General features: G+C 43.5%; 1 protein-coding gene across 2 annotated transcripts; it reads right to left on the reverse strand.

Annotated features, from left to right (window-relative positions):
* Positions 1 to 625: 625 nt before the first annotated feature.
* LOC307257252 (vinculin-like) lies at positions 626 to 24,353 on the reverse strand. Of its 2 annotated transcripts, XM_080036424.1 has the most exons (22): positions 24,120 to 24,353; positions 18,569 to 18,639; positions 16,928 to 17,078; positions 16,097 to 16,205; positions 14,415 to 14,537; positions 13,717 to 13,877; positions 11,417 to 11,507; positions 11,187 to 11,334; positions 10,908 to 11,061; positions 10,458 to 10,633; positions 9,134 to 9,324; positions 8,280 to 8,479; positions 7,851 to 7,979; positions 7,544 to 7,693; positions 7,340 to 7,448; positions 6,869 to 7,171; positions 6,654 to 6,778; positions 5,958 to 6,143; positions 4,708 to 4,884; positions 3,342 to 3,545; positions 3,158 to 3,262; positions 626 to 2,472 (listed from the first exon to the last, which is right to left on the reverse strand). In XM_080036424.1, the coding sequence occupies exons 1-22, from the start codon at positions 24,285 to 24,287 to the stop codon at positions 2,326 to 2,328; spliced, it is 3,378 nt and encodes a 1,125-aa protein (XP_079892550.1). In that variant the 5' UTR covers positions 24,288 to 24,353; the 3' UTR covers positions 626 to 2,325. The 2 variants fall into 2 exon arrangements, with proteins under 2 accessions (XP_079892550.1, XP_079892551.1); XM_080036425.1 differs by lacking the exon at positions 4,708 to 4,884.
* Positions 24,354 to 24,621: the final 268 nt, after the last annotated feature.

The following is a 24,621-nucleotide window of genomic DNA, read 5'->3' on the forward strand; positions in this document are numbered from 1 at the left end:
GTGTGTTCTTAAGCCATGTTGGCCTGTCGCTTCGTGGGTCCACCACTTCGGTCCAGACTGAATTGTCTCAACAACAGTTGGAAGGCTTGCCATGAACTTTGGTACAGTTATTCACTGCGCTCAGAGGGTCTCGCAGATCAACTTTGATTATCCCCCAACTCTTCCTCAAGCGCCACCATGAGGCGGACTTTTGTGGTTTTGAGGGATGCGTCCTGACCATGGTCCCGACAACTATGGACAAAAATTCACGTCCCCCCCTCAGAATACATTTTAATAACTGGTCATCTACCCCAACGTTTCATTTGGTGCTAAAATGTATGAACATTTTTGTCCAATAATTGTTTTTACAAACTAATCCCACCAGCATCAGCCTTACTGTTTATTTAGGTCTTATTAGCAAGTGTAAGCAAGCTAACACACACAAGTGAGATGGAGGTAAATAGTATGCATGTTAAACATTAGAATGTGAGCTTGTTTGTATGCTGACTTTCAGTATAGCTCTTCCTTAGTACACGCTCGTCTAGATCTGATAGCCCGACCATAAACTTATTTTATCTTGTGGGCCCAGTGATGATATGAAAAAAAAAAAAACTCCAGTCTGCATAAATATTTTTGTCTTTTATTCTTCCAAGGCACAGCAGATGTGTTGGCAGGGCTAGAAGCTATCAGAATACATTCAGGGTGAGTGAACACATCAAGAACACACAGAAACACACCCTGTTGCTCTCAGTGAGGGGTCAGTGACTGCTACATGCTCAGTAGGCCTAAAGAAAAAAATGTGTGCTGCTGTTCAGAGCTCTGTCCCTGACTATCATGGGGGACTGCTCACTCTATAATACTATTTAAGTGAAGAGGCTTCACACAGACACATACATACATATTCTCCATTTAACAGTTCAACTTGCCCAGCCATTGTTTAAAGCAAAAAGTAATTAAACTAAAATGATGTTAAAGAAATGAAAATATCCATTTACTGATGTGATTATATAATATTTAAGTTCCCATATCATGAATTATTCGACTGCCATCTAAGACACAAACACAAATTTTAAACCTAAAGGAAAGTAAACTGCTAGACTGAACTTGCATTAAAAAAAACTTTTTGTTTACAAACCGCCGGGGTTGTTTAGAAAATTTTAAATAATTTTTTGGAGCATTCAGATTTGGACAACTAAGCTCACACAGGGAGAATTGTTAAATGGCTGTCTTAAATCATTGGTTTTGATCAATTTTGAGAAATAAATCCAAACAGTTCAACTGTTACAGAGAAACAAACACAGTGATTAGTTAAGAAAGTGCAACAGAAAAAAATTGATAATGAAAAGAAAAAATAGAATAAAACAGACCCAAAGAAGTACTTCATGGTCTCCAAAATGGAAAATGGTCTGTATTCTTGTTGGTAATAACCTGAAGAGATATCTATGAATCTAACTGTATTGTTAAATAAATCCTTTGGCATTGATCACTGTGAAAGTTAAACAAAGAGCTCAAAACTCACATAAAAAAAACTAATCTCAACCCTCCTTAACTTTTACCAAACTCTGCTGACAACCGCTTGTCTGTAAAGTAACAACCTTTCTGCAATCAGCAAAAAACTTGATTGACCAACTAAAATTCCTTTTTCACATTAAACAATCAATCACGTTTGAGACTATATCAATACCTGCAAGTCTAATAACACTTTGAATCCAGCAGACTAAACATCACCACACAGTAAGCGACGATGCATCACCCTTTGAATTCTTAAGAACAGTGTTATTACTTAAAGTAAACATGAGGAGAGCTCATCGGCCCACACTTTAGTGTCAAAGCTCATAGCTGAGTGTTGTCCACAAAAGAAATAATTACCGTATGTACAATAGACAATACAAAACTATCACTGAAAGAGAAAAAATTCTAAGTAAATGTCCTGTAAGAGATATGTATCTCAATATCATAATTTGCCTTTTAAAAAATAGAAAATATTTCCATGCAAAAAAATATATATACCTGGGATTTGGATAAACTCTCGTAACACGACATACCAAAAATATATAGTAAAAGCTGTCTCCCCGGTTGGCCCTGCGTGAGTCCACAGTTACAGACAAAGAGAACTGGAGAGCAAAGCTGAACTCACTCCAATAAATGAAACCTGCTTGCTTGGCACAAAATCGAATGGTTTCCTGATGGACGTCTAATGGAGGAGGACGGATTAAAGTCACCCGCAAGTGTCCTCTTTGTAGAAAGTGCACGTGTTTACTCGGGATGAGCGCACACGGTGCCACTTTCACCTGAGGCGTTTTTGCGAAGTTGATAGTGTTACTAGTTTCAAGGATCAAGTTTGTTTTATTGGTACCAGGGCGTCTTGCGCACCCAGCGAAGGGTGCATCCTGAATCTGTGCGGATCTTGATGGAGGCTGCTTCTGCTTCTCTCACCGTCTCCTTCACCGACTGCATCAAGTTCTGGGCGTTGTGGACCAACATATCCGTGGCCTGGTTGGGGAAACAAGAAAGAGGCATAAGGGGTGGAAGAATCATGGGTTGGAGAGAGTAACTAAGTACATTTACAAGTGCTATTTGTGTTACTCCTATACTTCCTATTCTACAACAATTCAGATGGAAATACTACTGTAGCCTTTCTTTAGTTACTAGTGATTCTTTACTAGTTAATTTGCTAAATCAGGTTATTAATACACTATGTATATAACAAACAGATAAGACCTAATTGATCCTGGGGGGGAATCCACAAGCTAACCAACAGCATATACAGTAGTTCAAAGTTGCTCCACCTTCTGCGGATGCAACAATAAAATGATTGACACATTAATGTGTCAAGAATTTAATTTACTAATATAAAATGAATGATTCCCGAATAGGAAATCCTACATCATGAGCCCTTTAAGTTTAGGTAATCAAATTCAATTGATATCGATACCTTTTACTTAAGTAAAATTTGAATGCAAGACTTCCACTTGTAGTATAGAACTTTTACACCGCACTATTGCTACTTTTACACATCACTCGCATATAGTTTTACTTTACAAAGTAAAACAATATGCGAGTGCTTCTTCTACCACAGGTATTCTAATCTTTTACATAAGTGCCAATACATTGATGTAAAAATACTCCTAATGGTTTGAATGGTTTGTTAATACTGATGCAGTTTGTATGACTTTACCTGCTCCGACTCGTCTTCACTAATGTTTGTTCGTCCCAGCATGGTGGCTTTGACTGTGGAGAGGATCTTCAGCTGAGTGCTGATGGTGGGGATTCGCTCACACACCTTCGGAAGGAGGGAAAAATATGTAAATGATATCAAATTGAAAACTTTTCGGTGTTCTGGTGTCTGCCATGAGTTGTACCTGTAGCAGGTTAGTTCTAATGCGTCTGTCCGTGCACTGCTTGGCCACTTCTTTGGCCAGCCTCGTCACTTCATCGGAGGCCTTGGCGATGTCCTTGGCGCACTGGATCAGCGCACGCTTGTTGCCGCTTCCGCCGCGCACCAGCCGAGACATTTCCGCCATTAGCAGAGCCATCCTCTTGGCTGCTGCTATGATGTCATTGCCCTGAGGAGAAGGGGTGGAGGAGGGGGAGGAGGAGGAAGCAGTAAGGAGCTATGAGCAGGATACTGGTGTGGAGCATGTATTTGTATTAAAGATGAGAATGCATCAGAGATTTATTGTATATGTAAGTCATGTCCACACATTTTTTTCTGATGAGACTGATGATAATCAACATGTAGGATGCTGAAAAGAGTGTTATCAAACCACTAAGCTAGTGCTTTTGCGTGAATGAATTGTGAATTACAAAAGCAAAGCAGGCACTGAAGTTACGAGCAGAAAGCTGCATGCAGTGTCAGTGCAAGTGCAAAAACTTGTTCTTCAACCCTCATGGAAGAATTATATCATTTCGAAATTCATAGCAGTAGTTTTTTATGGAACAGTGTTGAGGTTCTCAGCATCTCCCTCACATCACAGTCAACCTGAAGTTAGTGGCTCTGAGCTGATGTTCACAGTGTATGAGCGGTCACTCAGTACACACCAGGAGACTAGGAAGCAGTAGCAGGTGGTCAAACCAGGCAAGCAGGCAGTCTAACGTCAAAACTACATCACCCAGATGTCTTTGGGAAACTGTCATCCTTGGCTTCACAGGTTGGCCGGGCAACGAGTGATTGACAACAGCGATAACAGCAAGGCAGCAAAGTGCCACTTTACCTAATCATCAACATAAGGGAGGGACGTGTGAAGCCAGTACCAGTTTATAAAACAAACAAACTTGCCATTCCAACAATCCCCAACCTTTAGTGCAACCATAGCATGGCATCAGCATAAACCGTGTGTCTTAAACATGTGATGCAACAACAGTAGTAAAACAGCAGCCACAGCTGGTTGGAAGTGTTCATGGTAGTGGCAGATGCAGAGCTCATCATTTGCACGGCCCCAGTGACTGTCAGGGGTGTTTCTTTTCTCCTTGTGTGGTGCACTTATCAATTTAAATAAAAATTAATTACTAATTTATCTGTTTGGATGGAGAGCGTGTGTGTGTGTGTGTGTGTGTGTGTGTGCCCGCCCGTGCCTGTGTGTTGGAATGTCTGTCTGTGGGTGCATTGGGTCAAACAGCTGACTGATCGTCCCAACCATACACTGGGAGCTACGTATTTACAAATACTGTGTGACCCGCGCGTCTGGTTTGTGTGTGCACTCATCATGAGCATGTACGTGCGCAGACCTTGCTGGACCACTTGCGCGCCTCCTGGTGGAGAGCCTGGGCAGCTGCCAGCATGGATTGATTGACAGGCTGGTTGGAGGGCATCATCAGCAGCTCTGGCTCATAGTCATCCTCACCATCAGTAAACTCATCTTCATCATCTACCTCCCTCTCCTCTACTGCCTCCTCATCCTCAGGCTGGGCAGGAGTGGGGCAATTGTGGGGGGGGGGGGGTGTCCAGGGATGATGAAAGGAGGAGGGTCATTTGGAATGGGTAGGAAAAAGGGAGGGAGGGAGGCAAAGGAGGAAAAAAGGAGGAATGTAGAGAGGAAATGGGGAAGCCAGCGAATGGCAGAAGGGAAGTAAGCATGGGGAAAAGGAAGCATTTAGTACAGTATGAGAGGCACTGGATGGAAGAACAGACGACAGGAGATTTACAGAAGGGAGCAGGGGGCAAATACAAGCACTGTGAAGGAGCGGGGAAAGGGGAGGTGAAACTGCACGGGGCAAGCAAAAAGATGTGGAGAGGAGAAAAAAAGAGGAAAGAGGAGCTGGTTTGGGCAGGTAGCAGGTGCAGGACATGCCTTACTCTGAGGCAATGGGCTGAGTTGTTTGTGAAGCATTTGCACAAGCAAACTAACTAATTGAAACCAACACCAGTGGTTGGCATCCTCAATAGTGTGATTCTAGCAGTGTGCCGGGAAACTGAGTGTGACCCGAGTGTTTCCTTTCTAAGAGATATTCTGTGCCTGGGTGCCAAAAGACACCTCTGACAGATCCAACAGCTGTGGAAAAACACTTATGCGCAAAAACACGTGGACGCACAAATACAGAACATTGACACTAAAAGGTATGTTAAAGCAAAGAATACAAAGCTCTCGCGCTCTACTTCTACCAATAGATGGGAGGCTGGATTGTTTCTCCACAGATGACTCTTTTTCTTGTATGTTTGTTGTGTGTACTGCATGTGTAAACTGTTAACAACCTTACATGCAGACAACTCAAACAGATGACAGTTTCCAGTTTCCCTCTGAAATTGGAATCGGCCCACTGATCTCCACATTTCAGCAAAAAAGATGATTTCAGGATATTCACAGAACATGATAAGTTTATCATCAGCCATGTGTATTATGACCACGTTGACATTTTGTCATGCCTGACATAAAAGATGTCACTAACCAGCTAGCTTATTTTAGCCAGAACTTCAGGTCTGCTACGCATTTTATGGGTTGAATAATGCAAAGTGTGTATTTCTGTCAGTGTGAACTTACCTTGCTGGACCACTTGCGTGCCTCGTCGTGCAGTTGCCTGGCAGCGACCATCATGGGCTCACTGAGCACCTCTCCGACCTTGGGCTCTGGGAACTCCTCATCCTTCTCCTCTGGAGGAGGGGGCCGAGGCGGGGGCACCTCACCCTCTGGCAGAGGGGGCTTGGGTGGCGCCTGCTCGTCACTAACCTGGAGAATAAACACATATAGATACAGTGTGTTATGTGACCTATGGATCAGGGGCAACAGGTGGATGCAAGGGGTAGATATGCAACACTTGAAAGCCGCTATGTCTAGGTCTTTTGAATCAACATCACAAAATAAGTCATATTTGGGCTTTGTGGTGGGTGTTTGTGTTCAGATTTGATTCATATACTATATATATATTTAAAACAATCAGATTCTGATTCAAATTGAGCTAAATCCTGATTGGCGCAGGGGAGGATGTTGACATAATCTTTTCCCAACCAAGTACGCTCCGCTTCAAATCAGCAAGATAAACACAGTAAAAAAAAAATTATAATAATTATTGTGAATTGACCAAAACTGTCCTACATTTGGCAGAGAACTGTTAATGTAAGAACCAGTTCCTCATATTAAGAAGACGATTGAGAAAATGCCTCAACCAGTTGGGAAGCGGTGGGTCATTTAAAGTTTTACCGTGGATATGAGGAATTGTGAGTGTTTGAATGAGCCTACATGGAGCTGGTCCAGGTCAGGAGGTGGAGGAGGGAAGTCAGGCTCCTGAGGTTGGAAGGCTTCTCTAACTTTACCGACTGCAGCCAGGATCCTCAGACACGAGTCCAAATAGGCCTTTTGCAGAGCTGCGGAGGAGAGGGTACAGCATAAAGTAAATATAACCACACGTGTCATACAGTATCTTGAAAACAAGTTTGCATAGTGTACTCCAGCACCTTTATCTTGTATGTTCCCAGCCACTGCCTTAGCATCCATCACCATGGGCGAGATGGTGTGTGAGAGGACGTCCGACGCATGTTTGACTGTGTCTCTGAAGCGTGGATCTTCAGAGTTCTCCACCTCTCTCTTGGCCACCAGCAGAACCCGATTAGCTCGTCTTGCTATGCTGGTTGCCCCGGCAACAAGCATTTGGGGCTGAACATTCGCCATGGCAACTCTGCACTTGTCGATGTCTTTCTTTATGGCCTCCTCTGAGGCATCTAACAGCGATTTGGTGTCAATGGCCTCATCCACCAGACCTGAGGCCACAAAGAGAGAGAGAGAGAGACACACACACACACACATCATACACAACCACACTTTTGTAGCATTTCAAAAGTGTTGTTCGTGTGCTGCTGTCACAATACAGTTATCTCAAAAATTGTCAATAATTTAAGTAGCAAAACAGATGTTGAGCAAATCCTCACCAGTGAGTCTCTCCACATTGTCAATCCACTGGTTCTTCATGGTGTCAAAGTGTTCGTATGCGGCGTTGCTTCCAGGATTCTTCAACAAGATCCGAGCCGCAGAGGTCACCTGGTCATTGACAAACGCGTCACACTTACACTCTGACAGCTACATGTGTCGTACGTAATAATGCAAATCAGGGACACTAAAACAAACAGAGGCACCTGTGGTGTGAGCTCCCTGGCGTGTTTCACAGCAGTATTGATGCCCTCTACTGTGCCCTTATTGGCCGATCCCACGGCAGCAGCCTTCTCTGCGGTCGCCCCCAGTCGACCTGCATGGGCCTCGAAGTTCCCTGCACGGTCGTCAAAAACCTACAACAAACATTACTATTGGTATAGTCAGGCTTTAGCATTCTCTTTTATTGGGTTCCAATCCTATGCACACACACACAACACCTATAATGCGCACAATCAGTGGCTATGAGGTTTTTCTTGCTGTCACCATATCTGTCACCAGCACGTTACTGACCTCCTCTCTGTTGGGGGCATCAGGGGGAGCAGTTGCAGCCACAGCCAGCAGCTTGACAGGGGTGGTGGTGTCACTGAACACGTCTGACACTTCCTGGGTCATCACCTCCTGCATGTGCTTCCTCAGGTCCTGGTAGAAGCAGAAGGCATCGTAATCAATCCACTAGGTGGAGCTCTGCACCAACACTCAATAATAACGAGCAAGTATGCATCAAATACACAAACAGGAGAGTCCACGATGTACTAACTGATACAATGGAAATATTCTGGATGTTATGTGCATCATTTAGCTTGAAATATTTGGTATATTTGGACACTGTTATCTCGGCTGCACGGCATACTTTTGCGTTGACAGTGACGTTTTGAACCTGAGCCTTAATTTTGTCCTATAAATTAATAATATGTGTGTTTATGAGACCGCTGGAGCTACCTTGAGGCTGTCCTGCAGCTGTGCGGCTGTAGCTCGTGCATGGGGAGTCTCAGTCTCGCCCCTGTTGGCCATGTCTGCCAAAGAGGCCGTCAGACCCTCGGTGCGGTCACAGCGTCCAGCCATATCCTGTCGATACGGTCCCAACAGGCCTCCAGCCAGCCTCCGCCCTTCACCAACCATTCCTCTGATCGCTGCCTGACCTGACGAGAGAGGGGCACGGGACATGTGTCATTCTCACATCACATGTGCTCTGTCTTGAATAAAAACCCAACGCAACAATTACAGGTCCTTATTTTAGACATGCATAGCATACACACAAAATGTATTTGTGTTGTACTCCCAGGAACTCATTATGTGATTAACGTCTATACTGTTTAGATACATCGTTTAAGAGAGCATATAGCGGAAAAGGTACCTGTATTCCACTGTAGTATCTCCCACTCTGCTCCCATAGGGAAGCATGCGAGGAAATAGGAAAGAACGAAAGGATAAAGAAAACTGGGATACAGCAACAGGGATCAGACAAAGCGTTACAAACACTGAAATGCTTCCTGATTGACTATATGTGAGTCAAGTTAGTCATTGGCTGATTCATGCATGAACCGACGCATCACTCCTTTCTTGACCATTTTCACAAATGCTAAAAATTAATTCTGGAAAGGAGACACTGACTGCGAGGCCTCCTCATGGACCACAAACATCATTATCATAACTGGCCGGCTAATTGCAAAGAGTCCCAGCTGCTGCCATGACCACTTTCACACCCTTTCCATCATCCACACAGGGCTGGAAAAAGGGGCCTTTATTTTTGAATCCCAAAAATCCTCCTACCCCCCCATCCCCCCCTTGCTCACCTACTCCTCTGTCGTCCACTGCGGGGTTGTTCACCCAGCGGAGGGCCTGCTCCATCTTGCCTTCCAGAGTGATGGCAGGTTTGGCCGGTCTCATGTTTGCCACGGCTCGGTTGGTTTTGGACTGCAGGTTCAGCAGCGCCGCCCCGATCTGCTTTGCCAGTGCACGGGCCTCCGGGGTGTCACCCTTACCCCTGAGACAGTTAGAGACCATTTTAAATTGGGGGGGGGTGGGGGGAGGGGAACAAAAAAGGCGCTAAAGCCCTGCAGTGTCCATATCAGCCATAAACATACAGACCCATCATGTTCATGTTTGGAGTCTCACCACCATACACCTGTTGTTACACCACCTCACCACCTGAGGGAAATACCACTACCAAAGGTTGATGCCACCTTTTCATCTGTTTTGGTTGACATTTGTTTTTGTTCTTGTTTGGCCAGAAATAAAGATTACTGGTTGGTTTGTTCTCGGAGCATGTGTATTTTTTCGCTTATACATGAAGGTATACTTTCTGGTGAAGTCCAATAATTCTTCTACAACAGTTCAAAGAAATCTACGAGACAAATATTGAAAAATAATTTTAAAAATAATATTACGTATACAGTTTATTAGATGGAAATGTGAAATACTTTCTACAGGTTCCATTTCTTAAGTCTGAATGAGACCATATATTGTTAGTAAATTTAAATAGTCAAATATAATAAAAATATCTTTCCTAGACAGGAAAATTGTGTGACGGTATCTAAAATCTTCCTGTTAACTAGAGCTATCACATTCTTCTCCTTCTCCTCCTTAAGTTCACATCCACAGTTGTTTTATGGATGTGGATAACAGCTGGATCATCTGTCGTGTTTGTCCCTCGTTTCCTTTTATGGTCACTACATGCAGTGGGAGCGCCGTTCAGTAAATATATTGCTTACGATGACTCATCTCGCCGTAATTCACTGAACCACAGAACCATTTAGTTCATTTATTGCTTCAGACCTAACAAACTAGCCCATCAGGCTGCATCAGAATTTAATAAAAATAAAACATTCAGTGACACGAACATTTAGTTGTGTGGTATTTCCTTTCAGGTTGCTGACCTTCACCTTAACTTCCATGACACCACCCATCACACCATATTCAAAACGGTTAGAAACCTTATAGTAGGACTGATGCCAAGGGTCGAAAGGCAACAACATAATTTCCAGGCAGGTAAAATATGCCACTTACTGGTGGCATGAGGTTGCAGTTTAAGCCTACAAAAAAAAGGTTCTCTGAATTACACAGTATTTATAAAACTTCATTCGGTTGTGCATGTGTCAAAAGGATGGGAAAGCATACTGTCTGCGCAGCTCCACGAGTCTGCCGGTGAGGCCTGCGATCTCACTTATGGAGCGCAGGATGTCATCCCTGTCTTTGGGGTCTTCACATACGTCGGCTATACGTTTGGCCTCTGCTAACAGCGCTCGGATTAGCTCCTCCCCCTCAGGGCCACCATTAGGATCAGCCAGCCAGGCCTAAGAAAAAAAAAAAGCACGTACAGTATATGGCTCAGCTCTCATCTGATGAAATGGGCAAACTTAAACATCAGTACAAAAACACCACAATATAGCTTTTTCAGCACTTAAAGCTTAAAGTTATTCAGGGAAAAATTTGAAACCACCTGCTTTGAAATCGAATTAAACAGAAGAGACATATTACGAGAAAAAATAATACAGAAGGGAGGTATCATTCACTGGGGAGGAAGAGGGTCCACTTGGGTCACGATGTTGCTGTTTTGTTTTATCTAACCTGTGCAGCATCCATCCTCCTGGCAATGGCCTGCTTGGCATTGATAAGAGCCTCCAGTCTGCGGGCAGCACCGTCCACTTTGCCGAACAGCAGGTCCAAGCCCTGAGAGCACTGGCCTGCACGCTGCACACACCCCGGGCTCGGGCCCTGGCCTCTGTCATTAAAGAAAATAAAACCCACACAGCTGACACATAAAGAAATATTGGTACAGATGACAAAAAACATTACATGAACACAGGACGACAGATTAACTCACATTATCTCATTCAAACACGTTACCTGGCTCGTAGATCTGCGACCAGGTCAGTCATTTGACCCAGAGCCTTGGCGGTAGCCAGTATATCTTTCCTCTCCCTCCCGGCACACAGCTCTCCCACCTTACCAGCTTCATCCAGTATCACGCGGAGGGCAATCTCACCGAGGTCTCCTGGGGACGACAACACAACATGCAATAACATCATAAAAGCTGACTGAGAGTTTTTAGCTAAAGGCTTAAACGATCCAGTTACCTGGCTGTCCATGGGGGTCTTTGAGCCAGCCTTTAGCTTGGGCCATCTTTGACTCAATCAGAGCCAGAGATCTCTTCAAAGCCTCCATATCCTGAGGTAAAGAGAAACAACAGCAATGTGTATAGCTTTTTTGGAAACAGCAGTCGGTAAAATATTTTAGATTGATTCATGTAAATAAAGAGGTGTCTGTAATGACATTTGTAGTTTCTGGTAAATAATTAAATATTGTTCTAACAACAATGTGCTGGGTTGTGAGCAAGTGATTCCACATTAAAGGAAGTGGGCGAGGTTCCTTTATGTTTTTTCTTACTGTCAACAAAGACAGTAAAAGTACCGAAAACAACACGTCAGTCTATCCATATTTTCAATCCCCAGTATTGCCTGTGGCACTAAGCTCTGAACTGATCCTTTCCTTCTGGATATCTTGGGTGAAAGAATGGGTCAAAAATACAGATGAAATGCTACATACATTTAATGTTTCAAAAAGAACAGCTGGACACTTTACTTGTTAGCAAAATCTACTTAAACAGGAATTAATAGTTCTTCTGTGGGGGACTATTTTCAGTCGCGGATTAATACACATTTGCTGTGCAAGTTGGTATTTGCATTAGCAGGATGGTGTATATGGGAGCGATTCATAAATGACAGTTTTGGTGTCAGCCCAAGTATTACCTGTTTTGGGCTCAATTAGGTATTGATTGTGTTGTTGGATTTCTTGATGATATATAATCAAATTTTATTTTATTTTTTTCAAGTAAAAGGATCACAAAATGTGTAATTTTATTCTTTATCAAACATTTATAGCTGCAATCCTTGTAAAGTTCACACTGTGAGTTAGTCAGCCATTCAAAAATGGTAACTGATATAACAAGCAATGCAGGCAAACATATGCACTTAATTGTGGGCTACTTACTTACCAACCCCAAAGTTACTTTTATTAAAGTCTATTATCAATTTCAAAGCCATGTGATTAGTGTGACCTATGAAATTATAATAAATACTGAAGATGAAGGTACAATTAGACATTTAAGAGAAGATAATGACCTCACATCTTAAATGCCAACAACTTTTTTATAACAGCTTGAGCTCAGCGAAGAATGAACCGCCTCAAGTGGAGCCTGTCAATACAGCCCATCTATTATAGATGTGTCTGGACGCCAACCAGCTTAATTCTATAATTCATGACCTAAGAGGCGGACAGTTACCGTGTGCCAGCAGTTCTCCCACACACTGACACTAAGTGCGTATCACAGCCTATACACAGAGTATGCAGTATATCCACAGCAAACAGACACATACACAAACACACACACACAGACAGATCATTGTCTGAGGTAGCTCTGTGCAGATAAAACATGCAGGGTTACAGGTTGGACAAGTGAAACAGATCCTAAATATATACCAGTAAATGATTCCATGGCACAGTATGTAACTGATTCGGCCCAGAACAGCATCTAATTGTGCTGCTGACGGCGCTTTCACACAGAAAACTAAAGCAGCACAACAGGGAAAATAACCATGACTGGTGATGGATTTCATTTCTTTAGTAGTTATTGTTCAAATAATATGTTATTAAGCATAACAACTGTAACAGCTGTCATCTGTTTCAAGCCATTTCACTGAAATGGACATTTAGGGACAAACAGATGTTACAATAAAGTGATGAAGTGTTTGTGCTCGACATCATCACGTCAGCTTACAGTCAGTGGACAAAAAACACATGACACGCTTACTGTTAAATACCAGCATGACAGATACAGTATGTAAGCATGAGGACATATTTTCTTTATTCTCTCTCTCTTTCTCTCTCTCTAACTCTCTCTTTCACACACACACACACACACACACACACACACACACACACACACACACACACACACACACACACACACACACACACACACACACACACACACACACACACACACACACACACACACACACACACACACACACACACACACACACACAGAGAAACACACACACCTGCATGCTGGAAACTGCAGAGGGGGAGAGAAACAGGCTTACCTTCTACAGGAAGTAAAAGAATGGAGGAGGAAGGTAAAGAAAGAAAAGAAAAAGAAAAACCAGGAGTTATACTATCGAGCAAAAAGAAAAGTGGAGACAGAAAGTAAAGAGTGATTTTTTGTTGTTGTGGATAGCGTGTGTGGCTATGTGTGCGCGAGCAGGCATTCCGAAGCAAAAGTGATTATCCTTTTCAGGTACGTGGGGGAATTTATTAGAAGGGGGTTAGTGAATGAATAAGAGTTAAGAGTTCAAATGTGTGGCACACATCGTACCTTATTGGCCCAGGCGTCCTCGTCCCATGTGGTGAGCTGTAAGACTCTTATGATCTCGATGATTTCCGCGCTCATCTTTTCAAAGGTGAACTTTCTGTTCCTCTCTGCCTCCTCCACACCGGCACCTCGACTGCTCTTGGTTGCGACGAAAATCTTAATAGCTAGGGACACAAAATATAATTTTTTAATAAATATATATAAACTGTATATGCTGTATATATATATATATATATATACAGTTGGACTTCAGTTTGCTGTTGTTGCTATAGAAGCGCAGACATGTGACAGATGTTTTGTGAGCGTTGGTGACTCTAGTCGGAGCGCTTGAGTTCCTCAAATGGTACTGAAAGATCTCTCCCTACAGTATTTTCACCAGCAGACTTGTGAACCAATGTTAGTGTAAACATATGATAGTAACCAGAATGGTGCAAAACCAAACCACTGGTGCAAGCTTTTCTTGTGTTACATCCACATTGAACACGTATGTTCAAATGCACATCTTGCAGACACAACGTACAGTGTGAGAAAGCATGCAGCTGGTGGGCGATGCGTAGTCAGTCTGACATCCCCGGCAACTAATGACTGTAATTACCAGCGCGTTGCTATGACAACTGTTGGATGCTCAGTGACCCGCTCTGTCGTTTTCACACACACAGTGTCACACACAAACACACACACACACACACACACACACCAACCTGATATAAGAACAGGCAGCAGCTCTTTGATGGTGTTCATGGCATTGACAAGCATCTGTCTGTGCTCTTGGTGCGTCAGCTCCTGCTGCCTCTCCTCAATCATCTTCGACATTTTGGTCATCCCTGGACAGGAGCAATTAAAACACAGGTGAGGATTTATTTTGCCATAGAGTTATAGATCCCCATCACAGTTGTAGTTAGCTCGAGCAACCGGAGCCATTTACATATGGAGTATTTCCAACACATCCAAACAGATTACTTCACAACATTACTTCACGAACGAACTGATCCCATACAATGACCGCATCAGTCGAGTGTGAAAAATCCTTGGCATCGTATTACCTTCAGCTCATTATGCCACTTTGCACCGACAATACAATTGACCTTTCCCTTCTGATGATAAATAGCCTGTTTATGGTCTGGCTCTCCTGCCAGTGAAAATACTTAATCGCTGCATCTTAGTGTCAGAGGAGTCAGTCAGTCATACAGCAGTTGATTTAGTTTTTCATCATGACAGAACGAGGTCTAATCCAGGTAATACAGCAAACACAGGTTGTTTGCCTAGTCCATGTTTTAGCAGTGGCTCTTGAGAAAAAAATTACTATTGATGCCAAATAGTGTGATGCATTTGGCTTAATAATTCATTCAAAATGTATTATCTAGAGATATTACTGAATGTATATGATATGGTATGTTATTGATTTGAACAAATATTAATCTTAAACAACAGTTTAATTTAGCTCCGGTGTATCTAGAGCAAAGCTGCATCTTACTATTATTTTCATCAACTGATGTGCAGACTATATGCTTGATTAATCAATGTATCATTTGGTCTATAAATTGTCCCTCTTTCACCATATTTCCACACTATGCCTCCTTTTGACTATTGAATTGGGACATAAAAATGGCTATAAAAATGAAATCATTTGTTGATTAACAAATGCCAAAAATGTATATGCACGCATGCCTTTCGGATGGTGGCCCCTTTAATAGGACTCTGTGATTCTTAAAGAGCACCTATTATGCTTTTTCAACTTTTATGACCTATACACGTTGTTTTAATGCTTTATAGTAATGTTTAACCATACTAAAGTGTCAAATAATGACTTACATGCATTTAGACTTATTCCCTGCTGACCGTCTGGGGTGGCTGTGCAGAGCGCTAAACACTAGGGACGCTGGTCGCGATTCACTTGTTCAAATTTCCGGAATTTATCTAGAACAATCTGGATTTTCCATCTATGGTAATGCTGCAACGTGCTCAGGCACACTCTTGCAATGCCCCCACCTGCCTGCTCAAATCTGCCTGTGCGCCGCTAAAAGTCTTCCGGAAGGTAACCAATCACAACGGAGTGGGGTTGGCAGGAGGGGGGCGAGGGGGCGGAGGAGGACGAAGCCGAGTGTTGACAGAGAACGCTGAAAGCGCCCAGATGAGAGGAAGAGTTTCCCGAAAATCTACATATTTTTTAGTGCTGTGATTCGTGTCAGGTTGCTCTATAGGGGTCATTTATGTATAAGAAATTAAGACCAGAAAAGTAGTATAGGAGATCTTTAACCTTAGTCAAATCGTGTGACACTGCACCCATAAAGTGACATTTGAAGAACCACATGGAGTCAGAATAGCAGCTTTACAGCAGAAGTTTATAATTATCTAATTTAAAAAAAGAAAAGAAAGCCCTGACCTGGTCCCAGGTTCTTGGTGTAAGTGATGAGGTCCTCCATTGTCTCCACCACTTCAGCTACTGTCAGATACTCAAGGATACCTTTACACACGCGGATGATTTTGCGCACCTATGACAAAACAGATGTAATCACAGGCAGATGTAGATCATGTTCACAGGAGTGTAACAAAGGCTTATAATGGCGATCAGAGACAAACTTCTTCATGATGACAACAGAATTCAATGTGTGCACAGGCTTTTTTTAGACAGCGTTGAATTTAGCCTGTTGTTTGTGTGTGGCATCTTTGTGTGCCATCATTGTGTTGGGCTGGTGTCTGTGGTGCGTGCACAGTCTTGTGATGTGCGCCTTGTGACTGGGAAAAGTTGCTCTCTCAAAAATGAGGTTAGTGATCAGACACGGGGAGCTTGATCACGTGCCCTATGTGACTCCACTTATGGATCTGCCATCAAACATTCTCACACACACACACACACACACACACACACACACACACACACACACACACACACACACCACACACACACACACACATGCACACACACATGCACACACAATGCATACATACACACAGAGCCAGCCACACACACACACACACATGGGTTATGAGAGAGGGAAGTCATTTGATCTCAGTGATTAGATCTGGCTGCATTTGAGAGTCCATTACAGACTTGCTCCAAGCTGAGTTCCTCCTTCCTCTGTACAGCTATATAAAGCTTTATTTCCCTGAAAGATGCCACACCTCTGAAGTAAGAATGATTCTCAGGACATGCAAATATAAAGACAGACAGACACATAAACACACACACACACACACACACACACACACACACCTCTGCCTCATCAAAGGTAAGGAGGAGGTCAGATGTCCCAGACAGTATCCCCCTGGATCCATCGATCAGGTAGTCTCGCGCGGGAACAGAGTATGGATCTGCTTTTAGCATCTGAGCCGCCTGGACCAGCTTAGAGCTTGAGTTCTCCACCCTGGGAAACACACAAGCAGGCTTGAGACAAGCAGTCAGGATTTCACATGGCATTTAAACGTTTACCAATAACAGGAATCTATCACCTTGTAAATCTAATCAGATCGGATTTTACGTCTACCATTAATAAAGGTCCCTGTTGTGACTTAAGAATCCCAAAGTATGAGAAAAAACAACCCTCTCTCTTTTTACCGATCTCCATCTTTTTGAAAACCTGTGTTCAAAAACCCCAGTCAGATTTCTTATGATGCCATAAAGGGAGAAGCCACTACCCCGATCTCACCAACCGAACTTAGCAAAACTTCCCCCTGTTGCTTTTGGAAGGCGGGGCTAAAACAGAGTGTTTCATAGAAAAAAAAGAGGAGATTGCAATTGCACTGTGTGAAATATAAAACATTTTTTTGGACACTTCACAATGCAAACTGTTTCCAATAGAAACCCAAATACAATTTGAACCTGAAAAGAAGCCTAATTCTCTCTCCTGGTAACAGGAGTTGGACACAAGGCTTACAACCTGCACATATGCAGGGAAGAGTGTTTTGCACCAAATTTGGAGGAATATTTATGTTTTGTTCTGCGTTTGAGAGTTTGTTTCCTCTACGTAAAGCCCTACGACAAAGCTATGAATGCCCTTTAATTACATAACGGGTTCAAAGTTAGTTGTGTTTGAATTATTGTAACCTTTGATATACGTAGCAAAACCTGCCAATTCCTCATGAACAATGCTTCAAAAATCAAATGGCGGGCTATCTTCCTTTGGAGCTGAATGATCCCTTTAACCTGAAGAAGGTGATGGACTTGAGTAGCGCTTGAATAAAGCCAAGTCCCTCCTCTTTCTGACCCCCATTGGTCAGGGTATCGATGGCTGCTGGTTCATCTATATTTAGGCTGGTTCACATTCCCACACGCCCCCTCCTAAGCCCTGTGAGTGAGATTTATGGTGTAATGCCTCGTGTATGTGCCAGCAAGCCTGAGAGAGAGAAAGAGCAGTGTGTGGATCTGCCTCGGGTCCTTTCCTCAAAGCTAAAAAAAACTAATTGGACACTCAAAGGAAATTGGGGAAACCAATGATCAAATGCACTGTAAAGTCAGTAAGACACGTACATATGCAACACATGAAGGCAAGCAAAACACAGCCCGATGTCCTATACGTTCCAGGATTGCAACCAGAGTTCATGTCTGGTCATTGGACTCAGGCCGGAAATCAGCAGCAACAACAACAACAACAAGCAGTTTTGAATGCTGGAGCCGGACAGTCACCCATGCTCAAGCTTCAGAAGTGTCTCTTTGTTGCAGCTGGGAACGCGGCCACGTTTCCCAACTCTAAATCCTTTGGAATCCTCCTTTTTTTAACAAGTGCTCTGTCTGCTGAGATAAAGTGGAACATTTCCACAATTTTGCCCTTTGGGTGTTTTCCATGAGTGATGGTGACAGTGACAGTGGGGAAACAAGGGAAACAAGAGCTTTCAGAGTTTCAGAGACAAGACTCACTTAATGAATGCAGGAGGCATGTCTCTCTTCATCACCTGGTCCTCAGTGGTTTGAACCGTCTCCTTCCCCACCTGCAAAAACACACGTCAGACGGATCATTCATTGTAATATCGTTAGCTTGCAGTAAGACAGGAGATAGTATTCAAGGGAGCCCTATTAATAGTCTGAAGGGTGAGCGGGTGCGTATCGATTCACACCCATGTCATACTTTTCAAGCTGTGAGGGGAACTTCCTCTTGCTCTGGTTTGACCGTATGTTGTTCTACACGAGGGCAGGTCATGGGGAAAGACATTTAGGCTCCTCTAATTTGACCAAACTCTTCACACCAAGTAGCCATAGTATGTGGTGATGGGCTGGAGGTCTTTAACACTGCTTTCCTCTAGTCAGTACAGCATAAACCTGTGCAATCATTTTCAGTTTTTTCAATTGACTGTGAAAATAGATTTTTTTCTATAAGAGTTGCTTGATTGTACTTCCCCCTTCCGTCTCCACCTGTCCCACAATGTTTTCATTCAGAAAATGATTCAAACTAAAAACTTGGGATGTGTTCATGCCTCTCAAATTTGTCTGTAGATTTGCTTGAACACATTTAACATTTCTCATACCACAAATATGTAAACGACATTATGAGTCAGAAGACATTACATCGTTGTTGTTTGCTGTTCTGTCTATATTTTATTTTTGTTTGTTTTTTTTCTGTTGAGGAGAGATACAGTATTTAAAATCCCTTTAACTACCAATATCTAATCTGATGCCCAGGCACTCGGAGGCGAAGAACACAGAAGACATGCAGATACACAGCAGGGTGACGTCGCTTTTAATGGAGATGTTTATTAAGTGATACAGCTGGACATATAATTTAACGTATCCAAAATACTGGCTGTCACACATCCAAAACCCATGAGAAAGCATTCACACACACACACACACACACACACACACACACACACACACACACACACACACACACACACACACACACACACACACACACACATACACTCTTGAAATGCAATTAACACAAGATGATGGCTTCAGTCTGTTGCTGCTGCGTTGTTGAAAGTCCGTTAATAGACTTTCTGGCTCCAGATACTCAGGAGGCAGCCATCACATGCCACGTTCAGAGTAGACAACAAAGATTACCATACAGGATTTTAAACATTGTTTATAAGGCTGTAGTCTCAAATCTTCTTAACATTTCTTGAACTAAACAAACTAAACGCCAGTAAACCTTTAGTCCTACTACCTACTAAGAGAAACAATATTTGACATGACACTGTGAAAGACCTAGCCTGGTCCAAAGTGAAATGAAAATTGAGCGGACGTAGGTAGGCGGGCGTAGCCAGGCTATGAAAGACCCAGGGAGATTCCAAGAATTTAAATGTGAGGAATGGACCTATACTGGTAGAAACTCCTTACGTTTCAGCAGGTGACAGATCAAAGAGCTGTGTGAGCTCCAGAATTTCCTGTAAGCAGCAACACTTGACATTGATTATTCAATACATAATTAATGAGAAAGTTAAGAGGTTTCCTGGACGTGCTGACAGTGTGGTTTGCGTGTGTGTGTGTGTGTGTGTGTGTGTGTGTGTGTGTGTGTGTGTGTGTGTAGCCTGGCTGCAGCACAAAAAGTGTGACTGCTGCAGCATGAGTCAGATAGCTGTCAATCACAGCTGACAAGGTCCAATTAGCCAGGTCTTGGATTTGAATACTTTTTCAGAGTCATGGTTAATGTCTGAAAAAACTCCAATCAAAACAACGTGAATACGTTTGGCCACAAAGTTATATACAGTAGTTACCTTTATGGAGGAAGTTCCTGTAATGGACTATTTTTTGTAGCCCACCGTAAGCAATGATAGCGTTTCTATAACAATATTTTGTTTCAATTTATTAAGTTATTTACTTAGTAGTTGTGTAATTAGAGAGCTTAGGCTGTGTAATTACACTGGATTTGTTTTAACACACACAGTATGGACAGGAAGCGGTCGCGGAGGATCATGAGGAGATATTTACCGACTTCGATAAAAATTTATTTTGACTGGGGCGCTCATGGTGTAGTGGTTAGAGCATCCCCCTAGAGGCTCAGTCCCCATTGCAGCAGACCCGGTTCGAATCCATGTCCACCCCTCTTTGCCCCATTTCAATTATGTCCCTCCAAATCTGTCTCATGAAGTGGAAAACACCAATAAATAATCCTAAAAAATATATATATAAATATTTTGACAAAAAGCGTTCTCAGGATATTTGCCTTTTCTTTAAATTCTCCTTTAAAAAAAAGACTTTACACCATGTAAGGACTTGAAAAGACAAGTTGGAAAAAGATTATTAGTATACAACATAGGCCAGGATTTGATTTAGAAGCAGAGGGAATGTGTTGTTGACACAGCCGGAAACAAATCCTGGGTCTGCCAGTGAACATGAAGAGATGGCTCATATCTACATGATGGAGCAGTGAGAGCATTTGGTGTATGTGTGTGTGTGTGTGTGTGTGTGTGTGTGTGTGTGTGTGTGTGTGTGTGTGTGTGTGTGTGTGTGTGTGTGTGTGTGTGTGTGTGTGTGTGTGTGTGTGTGTGTGTGTGTGTGCGTGTGTGTGTGTGTGTGTGCGTGTGCGTGTGCGTGTGTGTGTGTGTGTGTGTGTGTGTAAGTGGGGAAAAGGGTCCCCGACTTTGAGGCTTGGCAGAGTCCAGTCTGAAGACACTTTCCCTCCTTCACAGGGTGCCGGTCGTCCGACTGAAAGTGGCTTTTTCTTTTCCTTCCTCCATCCTGCCTCCTCTTTCCTCATCCTACATCTCCATGTTCGACAGTTTAAACCAACAGTCCACACATCCCTCCTGTCCCTCTGTTTCTCTCTCTCTCCCTCTCTCTCTCTGTCTCTCTCTCTCTCTCAATCTGCTCTGCTCCGTCAGTGTGTGGTTCCTTCACTCAGCGTTAAATCTATTTATTCCTTCCTCCCCCCCTCGCCAAGACATACCCAGGATCTATGTTGACTCCTTCAGGAGCGAGATACTTCACAAACTGAGGCAGCCTTCTCCTCGACACAACTACGGCAACACACTCACACACTTTCAACCAAATGCACCAGCTGCAGCATTTTTCAGATCTTTAGTTTGAAAAATCAACCCACGCATTAACGCCGACAGATGGAGACTGACACCATCTTAATTGTGTGTGTGTGTGTGTGTGTGTGTGTGTGTGTGTGTGTGCGTGCGCGTGGTTGTGTGTGTGTGTGTGTCTGAGAGAGTCTCAGTGACCTAGATTTTAAAGTACCCCCCACAGCCAGCCCACCCTGTATGGGGGTTAACTAACAGTGTAATTGTATCAGTGTGCAGTGTGGGACTCTTGTGTTGCTGTGTGCCGAGTTACCTCTTAGCTCAAACTGAGCAAGTGTAGAAATGAATCGACTTTCTAAAATAAAGCATGTGTGGTGCTCATAAGTGTGCGTATTTGAGCTTCAGGTGTCCTGAACACATAAAATCAAAATAATCTACCCGGCAACTAAACCGCTGCTGATGTTAGAAGCGCAGTTCTCAAGCACCCTTTGTGCTCTCTTTCAACACCCTCTTGCCACCCACTTCTTAACTCTCACTCAACTCTCTTTTTATCCACTTGCTCGACACCTTCCATTGTCCTTCCATTCTCGGCCCCTCATCTCATCCGCTCCCTGTTTAGCCTCGCATCTCGCATCATCCCAGTTCCCAGTGAGAAGCCCCAGGCAGCTATTAGCCTCCCTATATGCTCGCTGTCTGGATGGATCAACTGAATGGATCAACGAGGACAAGCAGAGAAAGGGAGAGATGGAGACTATAGAGGTGTGCCCGGCAGTGATGGGATATCAAGGACGGCTGGATTGTATCTCATGTAAAAAGGAGGGTTTTTTCCATCAAGACGTTCAAACTGAGTAGCCCTCTTGTCATTATCAGTTAATGAGAAATGTATCAAAAATGATCTTTATGCGTCCGTGCTCATGGAGGCAGTTAGCAGCAGCTTTATGCGAGAACTATCCAGAACGTTGACAGAAACATTTCACACAACAAATACTCACTCAAACTTATTTCCGTCTTTTTCCAGACTGTATTCGCATAGAATAGAATGGAATAGAGTAGATCAGAATAGACTATATCTCTGTTGTCGACCGGGACGTCTTAAAATCCCTCCAGGTAAAATCTGAATGGATTCTTGACACTGAGTAAGAGAAAAACTAACTTTGTGTGTTTGCACTCAAAGGTTTGCACTCAAATATTGGGCAGAGTGAGTTAGGTGTAAGTGTAAAGTAAGTAGACTCAGGGTGTTGATTCCCTTATATGGTTTCTCATAATCCAAATGTCTAACCTCTAAATCCTTCTGACACTTGCTCACACATACCGAGTAAAATCACATATAAGTATATAGCCAATGCTTTAGCCGCCAGTTTAGTCCTTTTAAAAGAGGGGATTATGGTCCATACTGTACATTTCATCATATATGATCATACAGCGCACAGACAGTCTGCTCCACCAAGCAGGGTCTCCCACACTTTGAGCTACATCCTGGCTCAAATTAACACTGGCTTCTCTTCTCCCAATCAGACTCAATTATTGAATTAAAGTGTAAACAAGGGAGTGTTTCCTCCTGTCTGCTGCTGATTTCTCCTGAGTGAGTGGAGTCAGGTCGCCCCCGGCATCAGTGGCAATGACCCTGGCTCTGCATTAATGATGTGGCCAGTATTGATTTTCTCAGTCAGTGGTTTGACTTCTATACAATGTGACACATTTAAGACTCAAGAAGATGAGACAGAGGAGGGGGAAATTGGACAGGGAGGAAAGTGTAGAAGCTGTAGGATGAAGGGAAGGGTTGGGAGTCTTATCGAGTGCTAGACGCTACTACTATGAATGTGTCTTATGTTCCTTGTTCTATAAACAGCTAATTATGCAACAATCTCACTAAGTTCAAAGAAGCTGAGAACATAGAAGACTACAGTAGCTGTCCCCCTAACTCAGTGACATTTATCCCTTTGATCACTGTGTGTGTGTGTGTGTGTGTGTGTGTGTGTGTGTGTGTGTGTGTGTGTGTGTGTGTGTGTGTGTGTGTGTGTGTGTGTGTGTGTGAGTGTGTGTGTGTGTGTGTGTGTGCGCGCGCGCGCATGTGTGTGTATAACAGGCATCCTGTAAATTCAATTCATGCTCGTTTCTTCCGCCCCATAAACTTCATTAAGCCGTCTCATAATCAATCGGGGCAAAGTTAAGTTTGACATATTGCCGTTTTTTAAATAGGCTACTAGGCTACACTGAATGGAGCTCGTGAAACGCGCACGAGCGTCAGCTGGGTGTGTGGCAGTTTTGTATAATTTCAATGGCGCGCAAAAGATCACGATGGCATTGCCATAAATCTATCTCGATTGGCATAATATTTTACTGTTCCATGTACCGCGCCGGACAGCTCGGCGAACAGTTATTTAATTGATTAAATCTGAGGTATACTCTATTGTCATTGGACCAGTGTGCCCCCACAGACGTCGCGATTGGAAGTTTGGCTGATTTGTAACTGGATGCAGCTCTGGTAAGAACTCGGGACTCACCCGCACAAGGTTGCTGACAGCCGCCTGCACGGCTGCCACCGGCACCGTCAGATCTGGGATGGCTTTACCGTCCACCTCCCCTTCCTCGTGCATGATGACCAGGTGGGAGATCTGCTGGGCCACCGGCTCCAGGATACTCTCGATGGTCTTGGTGTGAAACACCGGCATCGTGAATGACTTTCTACCGTAACCCCTTTAAAGAAGAAAGGCGGCTGGTAGCTCCAGCACTGAAGATCCCCCCTCTCTCCTTCCCTCTCCTCTCCTCTCCTCACCGACACCTAGACAGGAGGACAAATCCCGAGTTGTCAGTCCAGCCCCCGAGACTAAACCCTCATGCGTCCCTCTGTGCACCGTCTCCTCTGGTGAGCTCCTCGGTAAAGGCTGGACTCAGACCCTCGGTGTCCTCCGGTGGGAGCGACACAAATCGTGACAGGAGGAATCACCGCCCTCCACCCAATCACAGCAAAGGAATACAGCTGCCAAGCGGGTTGGTGTTGGTGCG

The sequence above is a fragment of the Ammodytes marinus genome, assembly GCF_949987685.1.
Source record: "Ammodytes marinus genome assembly, chromosome: 11".
Classification (NCBI taxonomy): domain Eukaryota; kingdom Metazoa; phylum Chordata; class Actinopteri; order Uranoscopiformes; family Ammodytidae; genus Ammodytes; species Ammodytes marinus.